We start from the raw sequence: 16621 nt of genomic DNA, 5'->3' as shown, positions 1-16621 counted from the left end.
TGAATTTTGTCAGATGCTTATTTGCATCAATTGCTAGGATCGTTTACTTTTTTTTTTTAACTTTAGCCATGTTAATATGGTAGATTACATTGGTTGGGTTTCTAATACTGAGCCAATACTACACTCTTGGGATAGACCTCATCTGCTCACGGTATATAATTCTTTTTATTTATTGTTGGAGTCCACTGGCTGGTATTTTGATGAGGAATTGATAGCATTTTTATTTGTTTGTTTTGTTTTGTTTTTTGAGACAAGGTCTATGTAGTTCAGGCTGACCTTGAATTTACTATGCAGCCTAAGATGGCCTTGGACTCATGGTGATCCCCCTGCCTCAGCCTCCTGAATACTGTGATTGCAGGCATGCACGCACCATTATGACCTGTTCCCTTTTGATTTCTTTTTCACTGGTAAGTTATTTAGAAATCTCTTGCTAAATTTTCAAATATGTAGAAATTCTAAATATCTTAATTACCATTTTTTTTCAGCACTTGGAATAGAACCCAAGTATTTTATCACTGACCTATACCCCTATCCCTTTTTATTTTTTTATTTTTTATTCTGGTACCAGGGATCAAACTCGGGTCCTTGATGCTTGCGCAGCAGGCGCAAGCACTGAGCTAAATCCCCGGCCCCCCTTTTTATTTTTAATTCTGAAACAAGGGCTTGTTAAGTTACCCTTGAACTTGTAGTCCTGCCCTAGCTTCGTGAGTTGCTGGAATTACAGGTGTCCACCATTGTGCGAGGCTTCAATTTCAAATTTAATTCTGTTGTGGCCAGAGAATACACTCTGTGATTTTGGTCATTTGAAAGGTATTCACTCTTGTTTAAGGGCCACTGTATGTTGGTGAACATTCCCTGTGGATTATAAAAGAATATGTATTCTGTAGTTGTTAGGTATCATGTTCTATATGTCTTCAGTTGGCTTTTAAAATTTTTTGGTTCAGAATTTATCATTAACATTATTTATTGGTCACATATTCTCTTTGAAAGCTTTGAGCTACATTCCCAGTCATTTCTGGTTTGTTTGGTTTTTTTTGGTACTGGGGATTGAACTCGGTTCCTTGTGCTTGTGAGGCAGGCAGTCATTTCTGTCTTTTTATGAGACAGGGTCTTGCTAAATCACCCAGGCTGGTATTGAACTTGTGATCCTCTTGCCTCAGCCTCTCAAGCAGCCACCATGCCCAATTGGTTGATGTTACCTTTCATTCAGGTTAAAGCATTACAAAATGTTTGTTAAGTAATATTGCTTATTAATATGTGTGTTCTCGAGAAAGTTTTTTTTAATGCTTTACTAGGTCAGTGAAGGATGTGACAGAGTTTCTATTATTAAGCAACACCTGGTACAGAACCTGACCTAATATTTTCTGAGTTCAATTATAGATGTGTCTGTTCTTCAAGGTGCCCTGTGTAGTTCCGCCTTTTCACGGTGGTCTCACATCTGAAACATGGCTACGGATTGGCTGGGCAGTATTGTGTCCATCAACTGTGGAGACAGCTTGGGTGTCTACCAAGGAAGAGTGTCCGCGGTGGACCAGGTCAGCCAGACCATCTCCCTCACCCGGCCTTTCCACAATGGAGTGAAGTGTCTTGTGCCCGAAGTCACCTTCAGGTGAGAGTCCTGGTGGTCAATCAAGTCTGGTGGTCAGTGGCACTTGAACCCGGGTCTGATTCTCTGGGATGAGGCTGCTTTTGAGGATAGTCTTGTCACATGTGAGACTTGTGCAGTCTTCAGTCTTAAACCAGGGGAGCAAAGGCCTTGTGTTGTAATTAGCTTTCAGCTGATAACTCAGGGTTTGTAAAGCCTGTTTGTTTTATTTTAATGGTACTGAGGATTGAATCCAGGTATGCTCTACCATTGAGCTATGCCCCTGCCCCATTTAAAAAATTTTAAGGTAAGATCTTGCTAACTTGCCAAGGTTGGCCTTGAACTTATGAAGCACCTTCTTCAGTCTCCCAAGTAGCTGGGATTACAGGCATACACCACCACACCCCACTGTGGTTTAAGTTTAGCATAATCTTCGCCTGTAGTTTTCATTTTCTTGCTCAGTTGTTTTATTTGTACTTTCACACATTGAAAGTCCTTATTTTTTCAGCTGTATAAAAGTGTCTTGATAGATTTGTACATAATTATAACTTTTCCACAGAAACATAGAAACTGTAGCCAGTAGCTAAAGTCCTTAGTTGGAGGAATCTTTTTCTCAGTATGAGTCAGTTGATCTCAAGTTCACTTTTTTTTCCTTGCAGTACTGGGATTAGAACTCAGGGGCGTTCTTCCACTGAGCCATATCCCTACCCCTTTTTAGTTTTTCAGATACCATCTTACTGTGTCGTCCATGCTGGGCTTGAATTTGCAATCCAGCTACCTGAGAGTAGTTGTGATTGCAGGTGTGTGTCAGTGCATTCAGCAAACAGCCTCCCATTCTAACATGCATACAGAAAGGCTGTCAGGCAGGAGCTTCTTTGATTATTTTGAGCGGTTCCCTCCCTATGCACACCCAACGTAACCTGTCTGTGGGTATGCTCATTCTTATTGCTGACCTGCTCTGCAGTCTCTGTGGATGTGTCCTGTGTCCGTGGATGCTTTAAATGCTGCCCCTCTCTACCTCCTTTGATACTTCCTCCCTCTCTAGTTTTCTCTTTGTATTGTCTTTCTGCATTCTGGTATTCCCAGGCCTCTCATGCTTTTGCACTAGGTATGGCTGCCATTTCCCTTAGCTTTGTGCCTGCAGATACTGTCAAACGAAACAGTCCACTTCAACCCTTTTGTGGCTTCATTCTCTAGTCTCTCCTTATCTTTTTTCTAACTTTATCATCTTTCTGAATTAGCTCAATTTCATGTATACTTTCTCATACATTAATGTGACCTTACGTTTTTGTTTTCAGTTTAGGCCTAGTGTCTGAGTTCTATGTGCTTTTATTGTCTACTGGTAATTTCCAGTTGGGGGCTCTATAAGATATCTTAAATTCAGGGTTCTCAGATTTCTTCTTCCAGAGGTCTACCCATTATTGGTGACTTTACCCAAGTTTGGAGTTTAGGAATCATAACAAACTCTTCTTTCTCTTGAATCCTCATTTCAGTTAATCATCGCATTCTGTGTATTCAGAATGTCTCTTGGCCCATCCTCCCTTCTCCCTTTGTGGTGTCATTGGCCTGGTTTGTCTCTTCCTGCTTCTTGTCCAGTCTTCTGAATGGTGCCCCCTGCTTCTAGTTTCTCCACCTTTCTGTGGACACAAGAAAACTTCATCATGCCCAGGATCTGCCCCTTGGTCACCTCCACACCCTCACTTCCTGATGGCCCTTTACAAGCATCCTTCCCTTCATAATGCCATAGCATTTCCACTTCCTCACATTTTTATGTTTTTCCGGGCTCAGAGCCCCTGTCTATAATTGCCCTTCTCCCTGCTGTCCTCCACTTGGTCAGCTCTTGTCCCCCTCATCCCCACCTTAGACTTAGCCTATGTGTTGTGCCTACCAAACTAATTGAGGTATTTCACTTTTAGGCTGTCTAGGACCTTATGTTCACATCTCTTGTGGCACTTAACACTTGATTGATTATGTACTTGCCTTTTCCAGTAACCAGACTGAATTTTTTTTTGTTGTTACCGGGGATCAAACTCAGGACCTTGCCCTTACAAGGCAGGCAGTGGAACCACTGAGCTAAATTCCCAGCCCAGGAATTTTTTTTTTTTTGGTACAGGGGATCGGATCAAAGTCAGGTCCTCGTGCTTGCAAGGCAGGCTGCAGAACCACTGAGCTAAATCCTTGGCCCCAGACTGAGTTTCTTGTGGACGCATACTGATTTTTATCTCTGTATATCCTGTTCTTACTTAGCACAAGGCTTTTCCCCTAAAGTTTGTTCTCTCTTTATGCCTGTTGACTGAGAGGTAAGTGAATGAATGAAAAAAGCCATGATACATTCTGTTGTTTGTTTGTTTTTGTGGTATCGGGGATGGAACTCGGGTCCTTGCGCTTGCGAGGCAGGCGGCAGAAGCACTGAGCCGAATCCCCGGCAATATTCTGAAAATCTCATGTGATAATATAGCTCAGTTTTTGGTTTTTTTGGTACCAGGGATCGCACTCCGGTCCTTGTGCTTGCAACGCAGGCAGCGAAACCACTGAGCTAAATCCCCGGCCTATAGCTTAGTTATTAACAGTAGTCTCTTTAAGACCATGTTATGCGAGTTGAATGTCAGCGATTAAATCCTCTCTTTAAGTGCTCCACCACCTGGCTTAAGTTTTACGTCTCCTAAGTCACTGAAATGCAGTTCTGCCAAGGGATAGCTGTTTTGCTGTTAATCTCAGTTTCATCTTTTTCAATGTTACAATGTTAAGACCTAGACTCTTGTGTATTTCAGGGCAGGTGATATCACAGAACTAAAAATCCTGGAGATACCAGGTCCTGGAGACAACCACCATTTTGGAGACCCTCATCAGACAGAATTAGGTCCCTCTGCTGTTGGGTGCCAAGTAGGTATCAATCAGAATGGGACAGGCAAGTTGGTGAAGAAGCTGACTTCTTCCAGCAGTGTCCCTCAGAACATCCCTAAGAGGACAGATGTGAAGAGCCAGGATGTTGCCATTTCTCCTCAGCAGCAGCAGTGCTCCAAGAGCTATGTGGACAGGCACATGGAGCCCTTGAGTCAGTCCAAAAGCTTCCGCCGTCGGCATAACTCCTGTAAGTAATCAAGGTGCTGTTTCAGGGCTTTGAGCTCTCACCTACTGTTACTCTTCAAATGCAACCTTTATTACTCTAATAAAAAGGATTCTGGCAGAGCTTCACAGGAGCATAACATGGTTTTCTCCTTCCAAGACTAGGCCCTTAAGACGTCAGGGGAAAGGAAGTGAGCTGTTAGAGATGCATGCAAAGCTTCCTGGCCACTCCCATCACTTTCCGTCCTTCAGAAAAGTCCATGATCTGTGCAGAGTTCATTGAAAGTAATTGTGATGGGTTTTTGTACCAGGGATCAAACTCAGGACCTTGTGTTTGCGAGGCAGGTGTCAGCACCACTGAGCTAAATCCCCAGACCTATGTGATGGTTTTTTTGTTCTGTTTTGTTTTTGTTTGTTTGTTTTTGTGGTACTGGGGATCAAACTCAGGTCCTTGCCCTTACACAGCAGGTGGCGAAACCACTGAGCTAAATCCCCGGCCCTCTGTGATGTTTTTTAAATCTGGTCACTGATGAGTGGTGTCTGATTTGAACCTGCTCTTGGACTGTTCCAGGCCTCACATTTGCTAGGCAAGGGCTCTGCCACTGAGCTATGCTTCCATCCCTTTTGTTTTCAAGACAAGGCCTCACTGTGTAGCTTAGGCTGACCTTGAACTAGTGGTGATGCTTCTTCCTCAGCTCCCGAGTGCTGAGTTTTGTTTTGTTTTAAACTTGGACACAGGGGTGTGCTAAGTTGGCCTAGGCTGGCCTTGAACTCTTGATCCTCTGCCTCTGCCTGAGGGTGAGGCTGATAGGCATGAGCCAGTGGTTTATTCCAGGGATTCTTGAGTAAATATTTGTTTTTGTTAGTTGGCTCTGAGGAGGAGACTGGTAGACATCTCTGTGATCTTTCATTTTCTGAAAGATTGACTTTTTTTTTTCTTTTGAGACAAGGTCTTGCTTTATAGTTCAGGCTGGCCTTGAACTCACTTTGTAGCCTCAGCTGGCCTCATCTCTTGATCCTTCTGCCTCAGCCTCCTGAGCGTTGGGATTTGCATGTGCCACCATGCCCAGCTGACCATTTATTTTAAGTTTTCTGTGTTACTGTCTCTACTGAGCACAGCAAGGAGAACACGTGCCAGTGTGTATTGCTTCTCAGTTTTGTTTGATAACAAAGGACTATTGAATGTCATTTGCCAATTATAGAACCATAGTTAATTCACCAGATTCACTAGATTGTGTTATATTTTTCAACATATTCACTAATTTTTTAAAAGTAAATAGTTCAGAAATATACTAGGTTATTTTAGAAAAAAGTTTTTGATTCTGTTACTTTGAATAGCAACAGAGCCCTTATCCCAGGTTTGAATTTTTAGAAAAGGTCCTATTATACGTTACAGGGCCCTGCTTTCCTCTTACTGTTCAAACGCAAGGAACCTGGCTTTCATGGGGCCTCGCAGGTCACCCAGGAAATACATTTTTTGAGCCATTGCTCCAGAGAGGGAGAAAGGGCCACCTGGTTCCTGCATCCATGTTCTCTAGTGAGAAATAGGTATTGTTGAGATCGTGGTCTCCTCTGAACACCTTGTAGGTGTGTTTGAACATACAGATTACCCAGTGGTACTGAAGGATCAGTGGATAAGCAGGTCTTGATTATTGTCCAGACATGCTGAATAATTGCCAGCTGGCAGGCAAAGTCTGCACTGGGCTTGACCAAACTCTGTGACCTTGCTTGGCTCACTTGAAGCCTCAGCTGCATTGGTTAGTAATAGATTCCTGCCAGGCTACATAATATTCCTGGTACCATTAATCCACCAGTGGAAACTTTGCTTTGAAGTTCTTCTTTCTGTCTAGGTTTTCACACATCTGCTGAGTATGGCTTTGAAGAATTTTTTCCACTTCAAAGTTCTCACTGAGAAAAAGAGGAGCATAGCTATAGCCCATTCATCCATACAGTATTGCATTTGGAGCACAGGGATCAATTCTGTGTCGGTGAGTTAGCCATGTAATGTAATCCTCTGCGTGCTTCTCATTCTGCATTTTGTGATACAGCACAGCAGCCACTGCTGGGGACCTGCATCCCCACACAGGAAAGCAATGGAACTTTTGCTCCAACATTCAGGCTTTGCTAAAATTTATGTAGTAATGTGCTATCTGTAGCTAGGCAGAGTCCCCAAATACATCATAGAGATGTAAGCACAACAGAGGAATACCTCCCCAGCCAGTGTAACTGGTGCCATCCTTAGGGATGGCTGATGCTAGGCCTCTCTCCATTTGCTGAGAGAGATCTTGAGTCTTAATGGTCAAGGGCTGTGAAAACACAGGAGTTAGCCTCCCAGCAGAATCAAAGTAGCTTTCGGCCAGGTATTTGTTATAATTGGTGTAAGGATTTAGGACGGCCCTTGGAGCCAGGACACCAGAAGCGAGCAGGAATGAAGGGGACTGTTCTGCACCCCACATACCCTGGGAGTTAAAGCAAAGGCTAATGCTGCAGATTGAAACCTTCCTGTGCCTGGACCTCATGTCAGGCAGTGTCATAAAATCTAGCGTAATATTGTAATAATGAATCACAACATATGCACATCTGTTATGTTCCTTAAATGAACATGAATATTCCTTTAAAAAAAATTACTTCTAAGTGACAAACTATTCTAACTTTGAGTTAAGCTTTTTGTGCCCAGAGATAGTGGCAGAATAGACAAGGAATTTTATTTTTTAATTTAAAAAAATTTTATTCATGCATGTTTGCAGTACCTGAGTACATTCACCATGGTAGATTAGGAATTTTAATATTGATTAACTCGTGAAGTTATACCCTAGAGTCTTGCCGTGACATTCCCATCTGAGAGCACAATTTAAAGTGAGTTAGGTCTCTCTGGAACCTCCGTTCAATGAATTTACTGTAGAAAACCCTACATGTGTCTTGCCAGTTTTTTTTTCTCCTCAGTGACCCCAGTGGCACTGTAGTGAAGTTTTAGGTGGTTGTTTTTTACATGTTTATTTATTTTTTTGAAAACAAAACATTTATTGGTACATTTTTAGAGATACATAATGATAACATTCATCATACATAATTTATAACTGTACATTATATATCTTTTTTTTCCCCATTGTCCCCTCCCTTTGACCTCTCTTCCTCTCCTTATTTACACAAGCTTTGTTTCTATTTCTTCCTTGCATTCTCCTTCCTTTCCTTTCTCCTGCCCCTCTCCCTTGTTCCCCTTCTCATTTGAACATTTTCCTCCCATTTCCCAATATGTTTTATACATTTTGGTCCTTATTTACACATTCAGTTTCTCAAACCAGAGGAATGGTATGGTAAATATGTGTGTCTAATTTATTTCACTTAAGAATATGGTCTCAGGGTTCATCCATTTAGCTAGAAATGTCTCAAACTCATCCTTCCTTATGGCAGAGTAGTACTCCATTGCAACGAAAACCCACATCTTTATCCATTCGTCACTTGATGGGCATTTGGGCTGTTTCCAAGATTTAACTGTACAAACTCTGCCGCTATAAACATGGGTTTGCATATGTTGCTGTGGTATGATGCTTTTAATTCTTTGAGGAAGATACCAAGAAGGGGAAATGGAACCGGTAGCTTTAGTTTTTTGAGGAATCTCCACACTGATGTCCACAGTGGTTGCACTAGTCTACATTCCTACCAACAGTGGAGCAGTGTTCCTCTTTCCCCACAGCTCTGCCAGCATTTGTTATTGGTTGATTTCTTATAACAGCTGTTCTTTCTGGAGTGAGATGAAATCTCTCAGCACTGTTTTAATGTGCATCTCTCAAACGACCAGTGATGTTGAACATTTTTTCATATATTTTTTTTTGATACCGGGGATTGAACTCGGGTCCTTGCCACCTGCACAGCAGGTGGCAAAACCACTGAGCTAAATCCCCGGCCTAGCTCATTGATCTTTTCATATATTTATTTGCCATTTCTACTTCATCTGAAAAGTATCTCTGAATTTCAGATGCCTGGTGTTGGATTGGTGGGGTGTCTGATTTGTTTTGAGTTCTTTATATATTCTAGGTAGTAGTCCTTTGTCTGAGGAATAGCTGGCAAAAAGTTTTTCCCACACTGTGGGTTATCTCTTCACTGTGTTGGTGACTTCTCTTGCTGTGCAAAAGCTTTTTTAGTAAGATGAAATCCCAGTTGTTGATTCTTTGTGATAGTTCCTGTGTGATGAGGGTTTTGTTCATAAAGTCTGCCTATACCAATGTCTTTGAGAATTCTACGTATTCTATCTTCCAGCAGATTGTTTCTGGTTTAATATTTAGATCTTTAATCCATTTTGATTTAAGGTTAATGCTTAGTAAAAGATATGGGTCTAGTTTCAATCTTCGGCATGTGGAAAGTCAGTTTTTCCAGCACTGTTTATTAAAGAGGCTATCTTTCTTTCAGTGAAGGTGTCTGGCTTTGTCAAAGACAAGGTGGTTGAGTATGTCTGGAGTTGTTTGTGCATTTTCCAGCTTGTTCCACTGATCCTTGGGTCTGTTTTTTGCTAGTACCATGCTGGTTTTATCACAGTAGCTGTGTAGTGTAATTTGAAGTCAGGGATTGTGATGCCACCTGCCTTGCCTTTGTTAACCAGAATTGCCTTTGCTATTCTAGGTCTCTTCTGGTTCCAAATGAATTTTAGGATTGTTTTTTCTAATTCATTGAGATATGTTGTTGGAATTTTGATCAAAATTGCATTAAATCTGTATAACAATTTAGGAAGTATGGCCATTTTCACTATATTAGTTCTTCCTACCCAAGAACAAGGGATATCCATCCATTTTCTGATATGTTCTTTGATCTCCTTTTTCAGAGTACTGTAGTTTTCAATGCAGAGGTCTTTTACTTCCTCCTTTAGATTGATTCCTAGGTATTACATTTTTGGGGATACTATTTTGAAAGGTGTTGTTTCCCTAATTTCTCTCTCATTGAGTTTGTTATTCATGTACAGTAGTGCTATTGATTTTTGAGTATTGACTTTGTATCCAGGTATTCTACTGAATTTGGTTATTAAATCTAGAAGCCTTTTTTTTGGTACCAGGGATCGAACTCGAGACCTTGGCGCTTGAGAGGCAGGTGGTGGAACCACTGAGTTAAATCCCCGGCCCATCTAGAAGACTTTTGGTAGAGTTTTTGGGGTCTTCTATGTAGAGTATTATGTCATCTGCCGATAATGATAATTTAACTTCTTCCTTTCCTGTCCTTATTCCTTTTATTTCTTTCTCTTGTCTAATTGCTCTGGCTAATGTTTACAGAACTACATTGAACAAGAGTGGTGATAGTGGACATCTTTGTCTTGTTCTTGATTTTAGAGTGAGAACTTTCAGTTTTTGTCCATTTAGTATGATGTTGGTTGTTGGTTTGTCATAGACGACTTTTATCAGTTTGAAATAAAGACCATCTATTCTAATTTTCTGTAGGATTTTTATCATGAATAGGTGTTGGAGCTTGTCAACGCTTTTTCTGCATCTATCAAGGTGATCATATGGTTTTAGTCCTTGGCTCTGTTAATATGATGTATTACATTTATTGATTAGCATATGTTGAAGCATCCCTGCATCCCTGGGATGAATCCTACTTGGTCATGATAAATTACCTTCTTTGTTTTTTTGGGTACTGGGTATCAAAGTCCAGTCCTTGTGGCTTATGAGACAGGCGGCAGAACCACTGAGCTAAATCCCTGGCCCTGAATTACCTTCTTAATGTTTTGCTGCATTCTGTTTGCCAGTATCTTATTGAGGATTTTTTACATCTATGTTCATTAGGGAGATTGGCCTGTAGTTCTCTTTTTGTTTTGTTTGTTTTGTTTTGTTTTGTTTTGTGGTACCAGGGATCAAACTCAGGAGCTTTCGCTTGCTAGGCAGGCGTGGTGCCACTGAGCTAAATCCCTGGCCCTGTAGTTCTCTTTTTTTGGTTGGATCCTTCTCTGGTTTTGGTGTCAGGGTAATAATTGCTTCCAGGAGTGAATTTGGGAGTATTGCTTCCCTTTCAATTTCATTAAAGAGTTTGAGAGGTAGCAGCAGTAAATCTGTCAGGGCCCGGGCTTTTCTTTGTGGTAGGTGTCTAGTTACATCTTCAATTTCATTAACTGATGCTGGTTTAGTTAGAATTTTTATATCTTCTTGATTCAGCTTTGGTAATTCATAACTATCTAGGAATCTGTCCATTTCTTAGCAGTATGCATTTAAGATTAATTCATGTGTTTTTGTACCTGATAGCTCATTGTTTTTTATGTGTTTTTTTGGTACTGGGGATCGAACTCTGGTCCTTGGGCTTGTAAGGCAGGCGGCGGAACCATTGAGCTAAATCCCCGACCCAGCTCATTGATTTTTATTGCTGAATAATACCCCATGATATGGCTGTATCAGTTTATCTAATCATCAGTGTTGAAAGACATCTTACTGGTTCTACCTACTGCTAATTATGAATAAATCTGCACTTTTGTGTAGATTTTTGTGTGGGCAGAGATTTCAGATCACTTTTACAAATAAATAGGAGAACAATAGATGGATGTTATAGTAAGAATGTTTATTTGGGTATTTTTCCCATTACTAACAATCACAGTAATTCCTGAAAGGACTATATGCAGTTAACTAGAGAACAAGTAATTTGGTTGACCCTAACCCTATCACTTGAATGCATTAATAAATTGGCTCACTGAAACACATACTCTATGTGATTTATTTTGTTTTTGCTACCTGGTCAATTCCCTTTTCCAGGATTGTGAGCTGTACACAAGAAGATAGAGATCATAGAGAATTAAAAGGTTACTGTCTTCCAGGGAAGTTCTTTTTTAATTTCATTTTATTTTAGTGTTTTGAAACAGGGTCTTGCTATGGAGTTCAGGGTGGCTTTGAATTCAGTGTGTAGCCCAGGCTGGCCCTGAACTTGCAGGACTCTCCTGCCTCAGCTTCCCAAGTGCTGGGATTACAGGCATGTACCACCACACCTGGCCCAGGGAACTTCTTCAGAACCTAAGTCAGGGTGGAAAATATCTGTGTTCTCAGAATTTGATGATGGGTTGTGGCTCTGTCACCTTCTGATAGAAGGTAGAGCTATGTTCATTTATTTATTTGTTCATTGAGCCCCACAAGATGAATAGAAATGTCTGCCTTAGGATTTTCTTTGATATGTGTACTTTCATGTTAAGACTAGTAGATGAATCAAACTGTAGGAATATAATCTCTCCTCAGTTCTGTCTTTTGTGTTAATGTGTGGCAGTAGGGATATTAGAGGTTGAACCCAGGTCCTGCTCAGTTGCTGAATTGCAGAAGTTAGGCTCAAACTTGTGATCCTCCTCCCTCCCAGAATGCTAGATGATGGGTGTATGCCACTATGCCCGGCTCAGTTCTGACTGTTCAAGTGTTCTTTTCAGGTTAGCAATGAGGTGGTGAGCAATATGTTAGTCTTAGTTGCCTGATCCAACAGTGATGGGAGATTTAGCACAAGTAAGTTTTCATCTCTTCCCTCAGATTTGGGTGGGGATGGGTTCAATAGTGGTAACATATATGACTGCAACATCAGTGCCAGGAAGCAGGAGGAAGCCATTAAAAGCTTGTTAAGAACGTTGGTCTGTACATAGGTATAAATCATGTTTGTCAAATCCCATGTCAGAGGTAAAAATGCCAACCATTAGAGGAACAGAGGAAAGACACTTCCCTTTGAAATCACAATCAAATTGTGCACTTGAGGAACCATTGGCTACATACACACGAGTAACCAAATGTAAGGGTTTGAATTAAGGCTTTTTTGCCTGTAGAACATGAAAGTAAATGGGTGGCCTTCAGCTCATTTGTATACAGGCAGAGGTGGTTCCTTAGGTATGACCTTGGCTCAACCTGGCACTGATCGATTGGTCCGTCCCATCCCGTCCCGTCCCTTGCTCCTCCCTCCTTGTGCTCTTGGCCTCTCTTTTCTCCCTACCCTCTGAAGATAGACATCAGGAAGTGGATTTGAGCCTTTTAAACTGAAAGATGTCATATATTATTGGGGTTTTTTGGTTTGTTTTTGTTCTTTTGAGGAGACAGGGTCTCACTATGAAGTTCAGGCTAGCCTCAAACTCACTATGTATCATAGGCTGGTCTTGAACTTGTAGCGGTCCTTCTGCCTCAGCCTCCCGAGTGCTGGGATTGCAGGCCTGCACCACTACGCCCAGTGATGTCATGTATTACTGTGATTGGGCTTTAATGGTCTATTGAGTATAAGAGTCATCCCATTATCTGAGTCCAAAAGTTATGTTTTGCCAGGTTTTCACAGGCCTGCTAAAGTCCTCCTGACTTCTTATCACCTCAGATGTGCTTTATATGTCTAACAGACTGAAAATGCAGGACCTAGAATTTGGGTGATAATCAAAAGGTTCCACCTCCTCACAGGCACCTTCTACTAGAGTTTGTGGAGACAGGCACTAAAACTTCTGCAGTTTGACCATCAGGTAACCTTTAGCGTGCTAAGTATAGGACAGAGTTCCCCTTTACAATATGTGTGTGACAAAAACCAATAAATAAATGGTACTGAGGGTTATACAATAATGGTTTATTAACAAGATATCCTTGCCAAAGGGCATCGGTGCCAACGGCTGGCAGAAAAGTGGCACGGGAAGGTGGCCAGCCACCAGTCTTAACAAATTCTTGGCCCTTGGAATTGAAAGGTTCAAAAAAAAGGTCTGGGAAGCACTGTTTGTCCTTTGCAAGGGAAATGCTTTAGTCTCCTGTGGCCAAAGACCTGCTTGCTTAATACAGAGTGGGCACTTTGGGCTGAGTTAGTCGAGTACTGAGTCAGCTTAATTCATCTAGGACTTCCTAATATTTGTGTTAAAATATGGGAAAAGGAGCATTTCTGCTCAGCCTGCCTATAGATGTAGATAGTCCTGCGATTCTATCTCCCTCCTTCCCTTGCTCAGGGTGCTTGGCCACCGTGGTGTATTAGAGGCAGTAGTGCCTGTGGCAGCATCAGGCTGTGCAGCATAAACCCCCAGCGGTTTAAGCCATGGCACTTTTCACAGCATCTAGCAGCAGCGTTGCTGTAACTGACAATGACATATTCGAATTAAGCACATTCTTTGACTGCAGCAAAGCCCCACAACATGGCCGAGAGGAGCTTTCTGAGCAGCGAGGTGTTGTCGGGGGACTTGATGTCCTTCTTTGACCAGCCGAGTTTGCGGGCTAGATGACTACGTGGAGGTTGGCAAGCACTTCAAACCTCATGAGTTTTCCAGCAACAAGGCTAAGGTGGGCTCTTCCGATTGGCTGTACATGAGTGAGTTGGTCAGTGCCTCTGACACCAGCAAGGAGGATGCCTTCTCTGGAACAGATTAGATGTTGGAGAAAATGGATCTGAAGGAGTTTGATTTTGATGCTCTGTTGAACGTAGATGACCTGGAAAGCATGCCAGATGAACTTTGGCTATGTTGGATGACACATGTGATCCCTTTGCATCCCTAGTCCAGGAGACTAATAAGGAGCACCCCCAGGCAGTGAACCCAGTTGGCTATCTTCCAGAAAGTTTAACAAGAACCAACCAGGTTGCCCCTTTCACGTTCTTGCAACCTCTTCCCCTTTCCTCCAGGGTTCTGTCCTCTACTCCAGATCATTCCTTTAGTTAGAGCTAGACAGTGACGTGGCTATCTGAAGGAGATAGGAAATCTGACTCCATTGCTTATATTACCTTGATTCCTCAGTGTGTAAAGGAGGAAGGTGCCCCCTCAGATAATGACAGTGGTACCTGTATGAGCCCTGAGTCCTACCCTGGTTTTCCCCAGCACAGTGCCTTTACCTCCGGGGTCTCTGAATAGGAGCCTGCTATCGCTAGGAGTCCCCTGTGGTTCTTCCTGTTCCAAGCCCTGTGATCCCCCTGGAGAGAAGATGGTAACAGCCAAAGTGAAGGGTGAAAAGTTAGATAAGAAACAAAAAAAATAGAGCAAAGCAAGACAGCAGCCATCAGGTACCACCAGAGGAAATGGGCAGAACAAGAGGCCCTCACTGATGAGTGTAAAGAGCTTGAAAAGAAAAATGAGGCTCTGGAAGAGAAGGCAGATTCTCTGGCCAAAGAGATTCAATATCTGAAAGATTTTATGGAAGAGGTCCACAAAGCAAGGAGGAAGAAAAGGGTCCCTTAGGGTAGTCAGGAATGCTGTGTACTTGTACGTAGGTGTCTTGCACTAAAGGCTGTGTTGTAATAAATTCTTTTGTAGTGAAAGTAAAAAATGAGAAAAGGAAAGAATATGACAACTGAATGTTTTAGTCTGCTCTTGATTTCTTTTATATTCTCCTGTTGTCTTGTGATGTCAGTATTTCCTCGTGCAAATATTTTTCACTGTCTTGCTTTCTGAGTGTTAGGAACATAGCTGGTCCTCAGTGTGTAGATCCCAAATGAATGAATGAAGATCCTACATGCAGAAGAGCACAGAAAGATACTGAAACTTTGTAAAGGGACAGCTTAGAGTTCGGCTGCAAGTTATAAATATAGATTCCTGCAGCAGGGTCCAAAGTAGTGCGCATTGCCCATGATCCTTAGGGCAGATTTAAGGCCTGTGGCCCACAGTAAGCTTGTGGTTTTTACAGGGGGACACTTGTTGATGTGCTGAGAAAGAGTTTTGCAGCCAGCTGTGGTCATTTTCTTTGGCTTTCTACTTTGCGTTCTGTAGTCTTCGCATGGCATGATACCAAGCAGGCACTATTGGTCAGCCTTTTTTCTCAAACTGAGCAACAAGTGTTGTTTCTACCTTGTACTGTCTGCCCTAAACACTTCTAAACACTTTCCTGTGGTATTAGCCTAGTGTTTGGTAGCACTAAACACTGGGTAGTTAGAGAAGCAAGTTATGATTTTGTATACAGCTGATGTCAGCACCAGGATAACTGGCCTTTTACAAGTGTCACTTGGGAAGTCTGAATTGCCTGCAGAATGGGTCTTTGCAGTGTTGTTCTTTTCTGTTTCCTACAACTGTTTGTTCCCATTGTCTCCTTTTTAGTGATGTCTGTATTTTTCCCCCTTTGAGCTTTATTCCTGATCTGTTGCTCGGTTTCAGGAGCCTGGGGTTTCATCTGAACAGGAATGTTTTCCCATTTTGCTGCTTTTACATTACCTCTGACCTCATAGATCAATCGCTTCTCTTCATCTGTCCTTGTGATGGTTCCAGAATGGCTCATTGTTTGTTCATATTGGACGTAACTGAACTTTCTTCCTCTGAAACCCTTGCCTCACACTCCCTCTGAATCATTGTCAGCAGCTTCATCTCAGTGCTTTCTCAGTCACACAACAGCTTGGCATCGTTTTTGTTGGCTTACTGAGTTTCTCATATTAATCTCCAGTTGCCCTTTATTTTACAAACTCTTCTTTAGAACCTTAACTTTTGTTTCTTTTTGTTCTGTTTTGCTTTGATTTCTTAATTTAGTAGAGATTGTGTACTTAGCAGAAGACCAAGCAGTAAGCACATTGGGTGACAAGGCTCTCACCCTCTGTTGACTTACAAGCTCCTTTTGGGGTTAGAGCAGGAGCATAGGTGAACTAGAGCCAGGCAGGTCACATAGAGTGAGCACTGGGTCACTGGTGTCTACACTGTCACTAGCAGTCAATCAGAAGTGGTTTCTCAGCAGGAACAATCAAAAGCAGTGTGTTTGGGCTGAGGCTGTGGCAGTGAAAATGAGAACTAGCTTAAGGCTCCTCAGTAGGGATGATCTAGATGTTGTACATCAACATGGTATAATTTGAAATTTTATAGCCATAAAGAATAAGATATTTGAAGAACTCTATGAAATGAGAAGATGCTCCTAAGAAAGAAAGCATGATACAAAATTTTGCCCATGAACTCCTTTTAAAGTTGTCTGTGCAAAGTGCTTTTTGCCTTTGCTTTGTGTGCTCATTTTCTAGACACAGCTGTCTCTCTGTGTTCTTTTAACTGCCTGCTTCTGTGAGAGCTGCATAATTTCCCTACTCCTGCATATGTGGAAAGAGTGCAGAATTTGGAATGTG

The 16621-nt window shown here is 41.9% G+C and overlaps 1 protein-coding gene and 2 pseudogenes across 13 annotated transcripts in view; 2 read left to right on the top strand and 1 right to left on the bottom strand.

The window, feature by feature from the left end:
* Positions 1 to 16621, top strand: part of Edc3 (enhancer of mRNA decapping 3) — a 231312-nt gene that overhangs the window by 189083 nt on the left and 25608 nt on the right. For 3 of the 12 annotated variants that reach the window (XM_087198889.1, XM_087198886.1, XM_087198885.1), the window contains exons 2-3: positions 1399 to 1609; positions 4357 to 4676. The exons of 4 other annotated variants lie outside the window; for them this stretch is intronic. In XM_087198889.1, coding sequence (XP_087055015.1) covers positions 1446 to 1609; positions 4357 to 4676 — 484 coding nt within the window. In that variant the 5' untranslated portion in view covers positions 1399 to 1445. Of the gene's footprint in view, positions 1 to 294; positions 408 to 1380; positions 1610 to 4356; positions 4679 to 6501; positions 6640 to 16621 lie in introns of those variants that run through there. 5 more of the 12 variants (XM_087198890.1, XM_087198888.1, XM_087198896.1 and 2 more) reach the window with 5 other exon arrangements.
* LOC147821873 (glutathione S-transferase LANCL1 pseudogene) lies at positions 6279 to 7185 on the bottom strand (annotated as a pseudogene).
* LOC147821872 (cyclic AMP-dependent transcription factor ATF-4 pseudogene) lies at positions 7329 to 16412 on the top strand (annotated as a pseudogene). Its single transcript, XR_015446468.1, has one exon. The product of XR_015446468.1 is annotated as a cyclic AMP-dependent transcription factor ATF-4 pseudogene (transcript).

The sequence above is a fragment of the Heterocephalus glaber genome, unplaced genomic scaffold (genome assembly GCF_053883595.1).
Source record: "Heterocephalus glaber isolate CG9 unplaced genomic scaffold, H.glaber_assembly_v1.0 deba00001689, whole genome shotgun sequence".
Classification (NCBI taxonomy): domain Eukaryota; kingdom Metazoa; phylum Chordata; class Mammalia; order Rodentia; family Bathyergidae; genus Heterocephalus; species Heterocephalus glaber.
The sequence above is the reverse complement of the archived record's forward strand: the minus strand, read 5'-3'. Positions and strand labels throughout refer to the sequence as shown.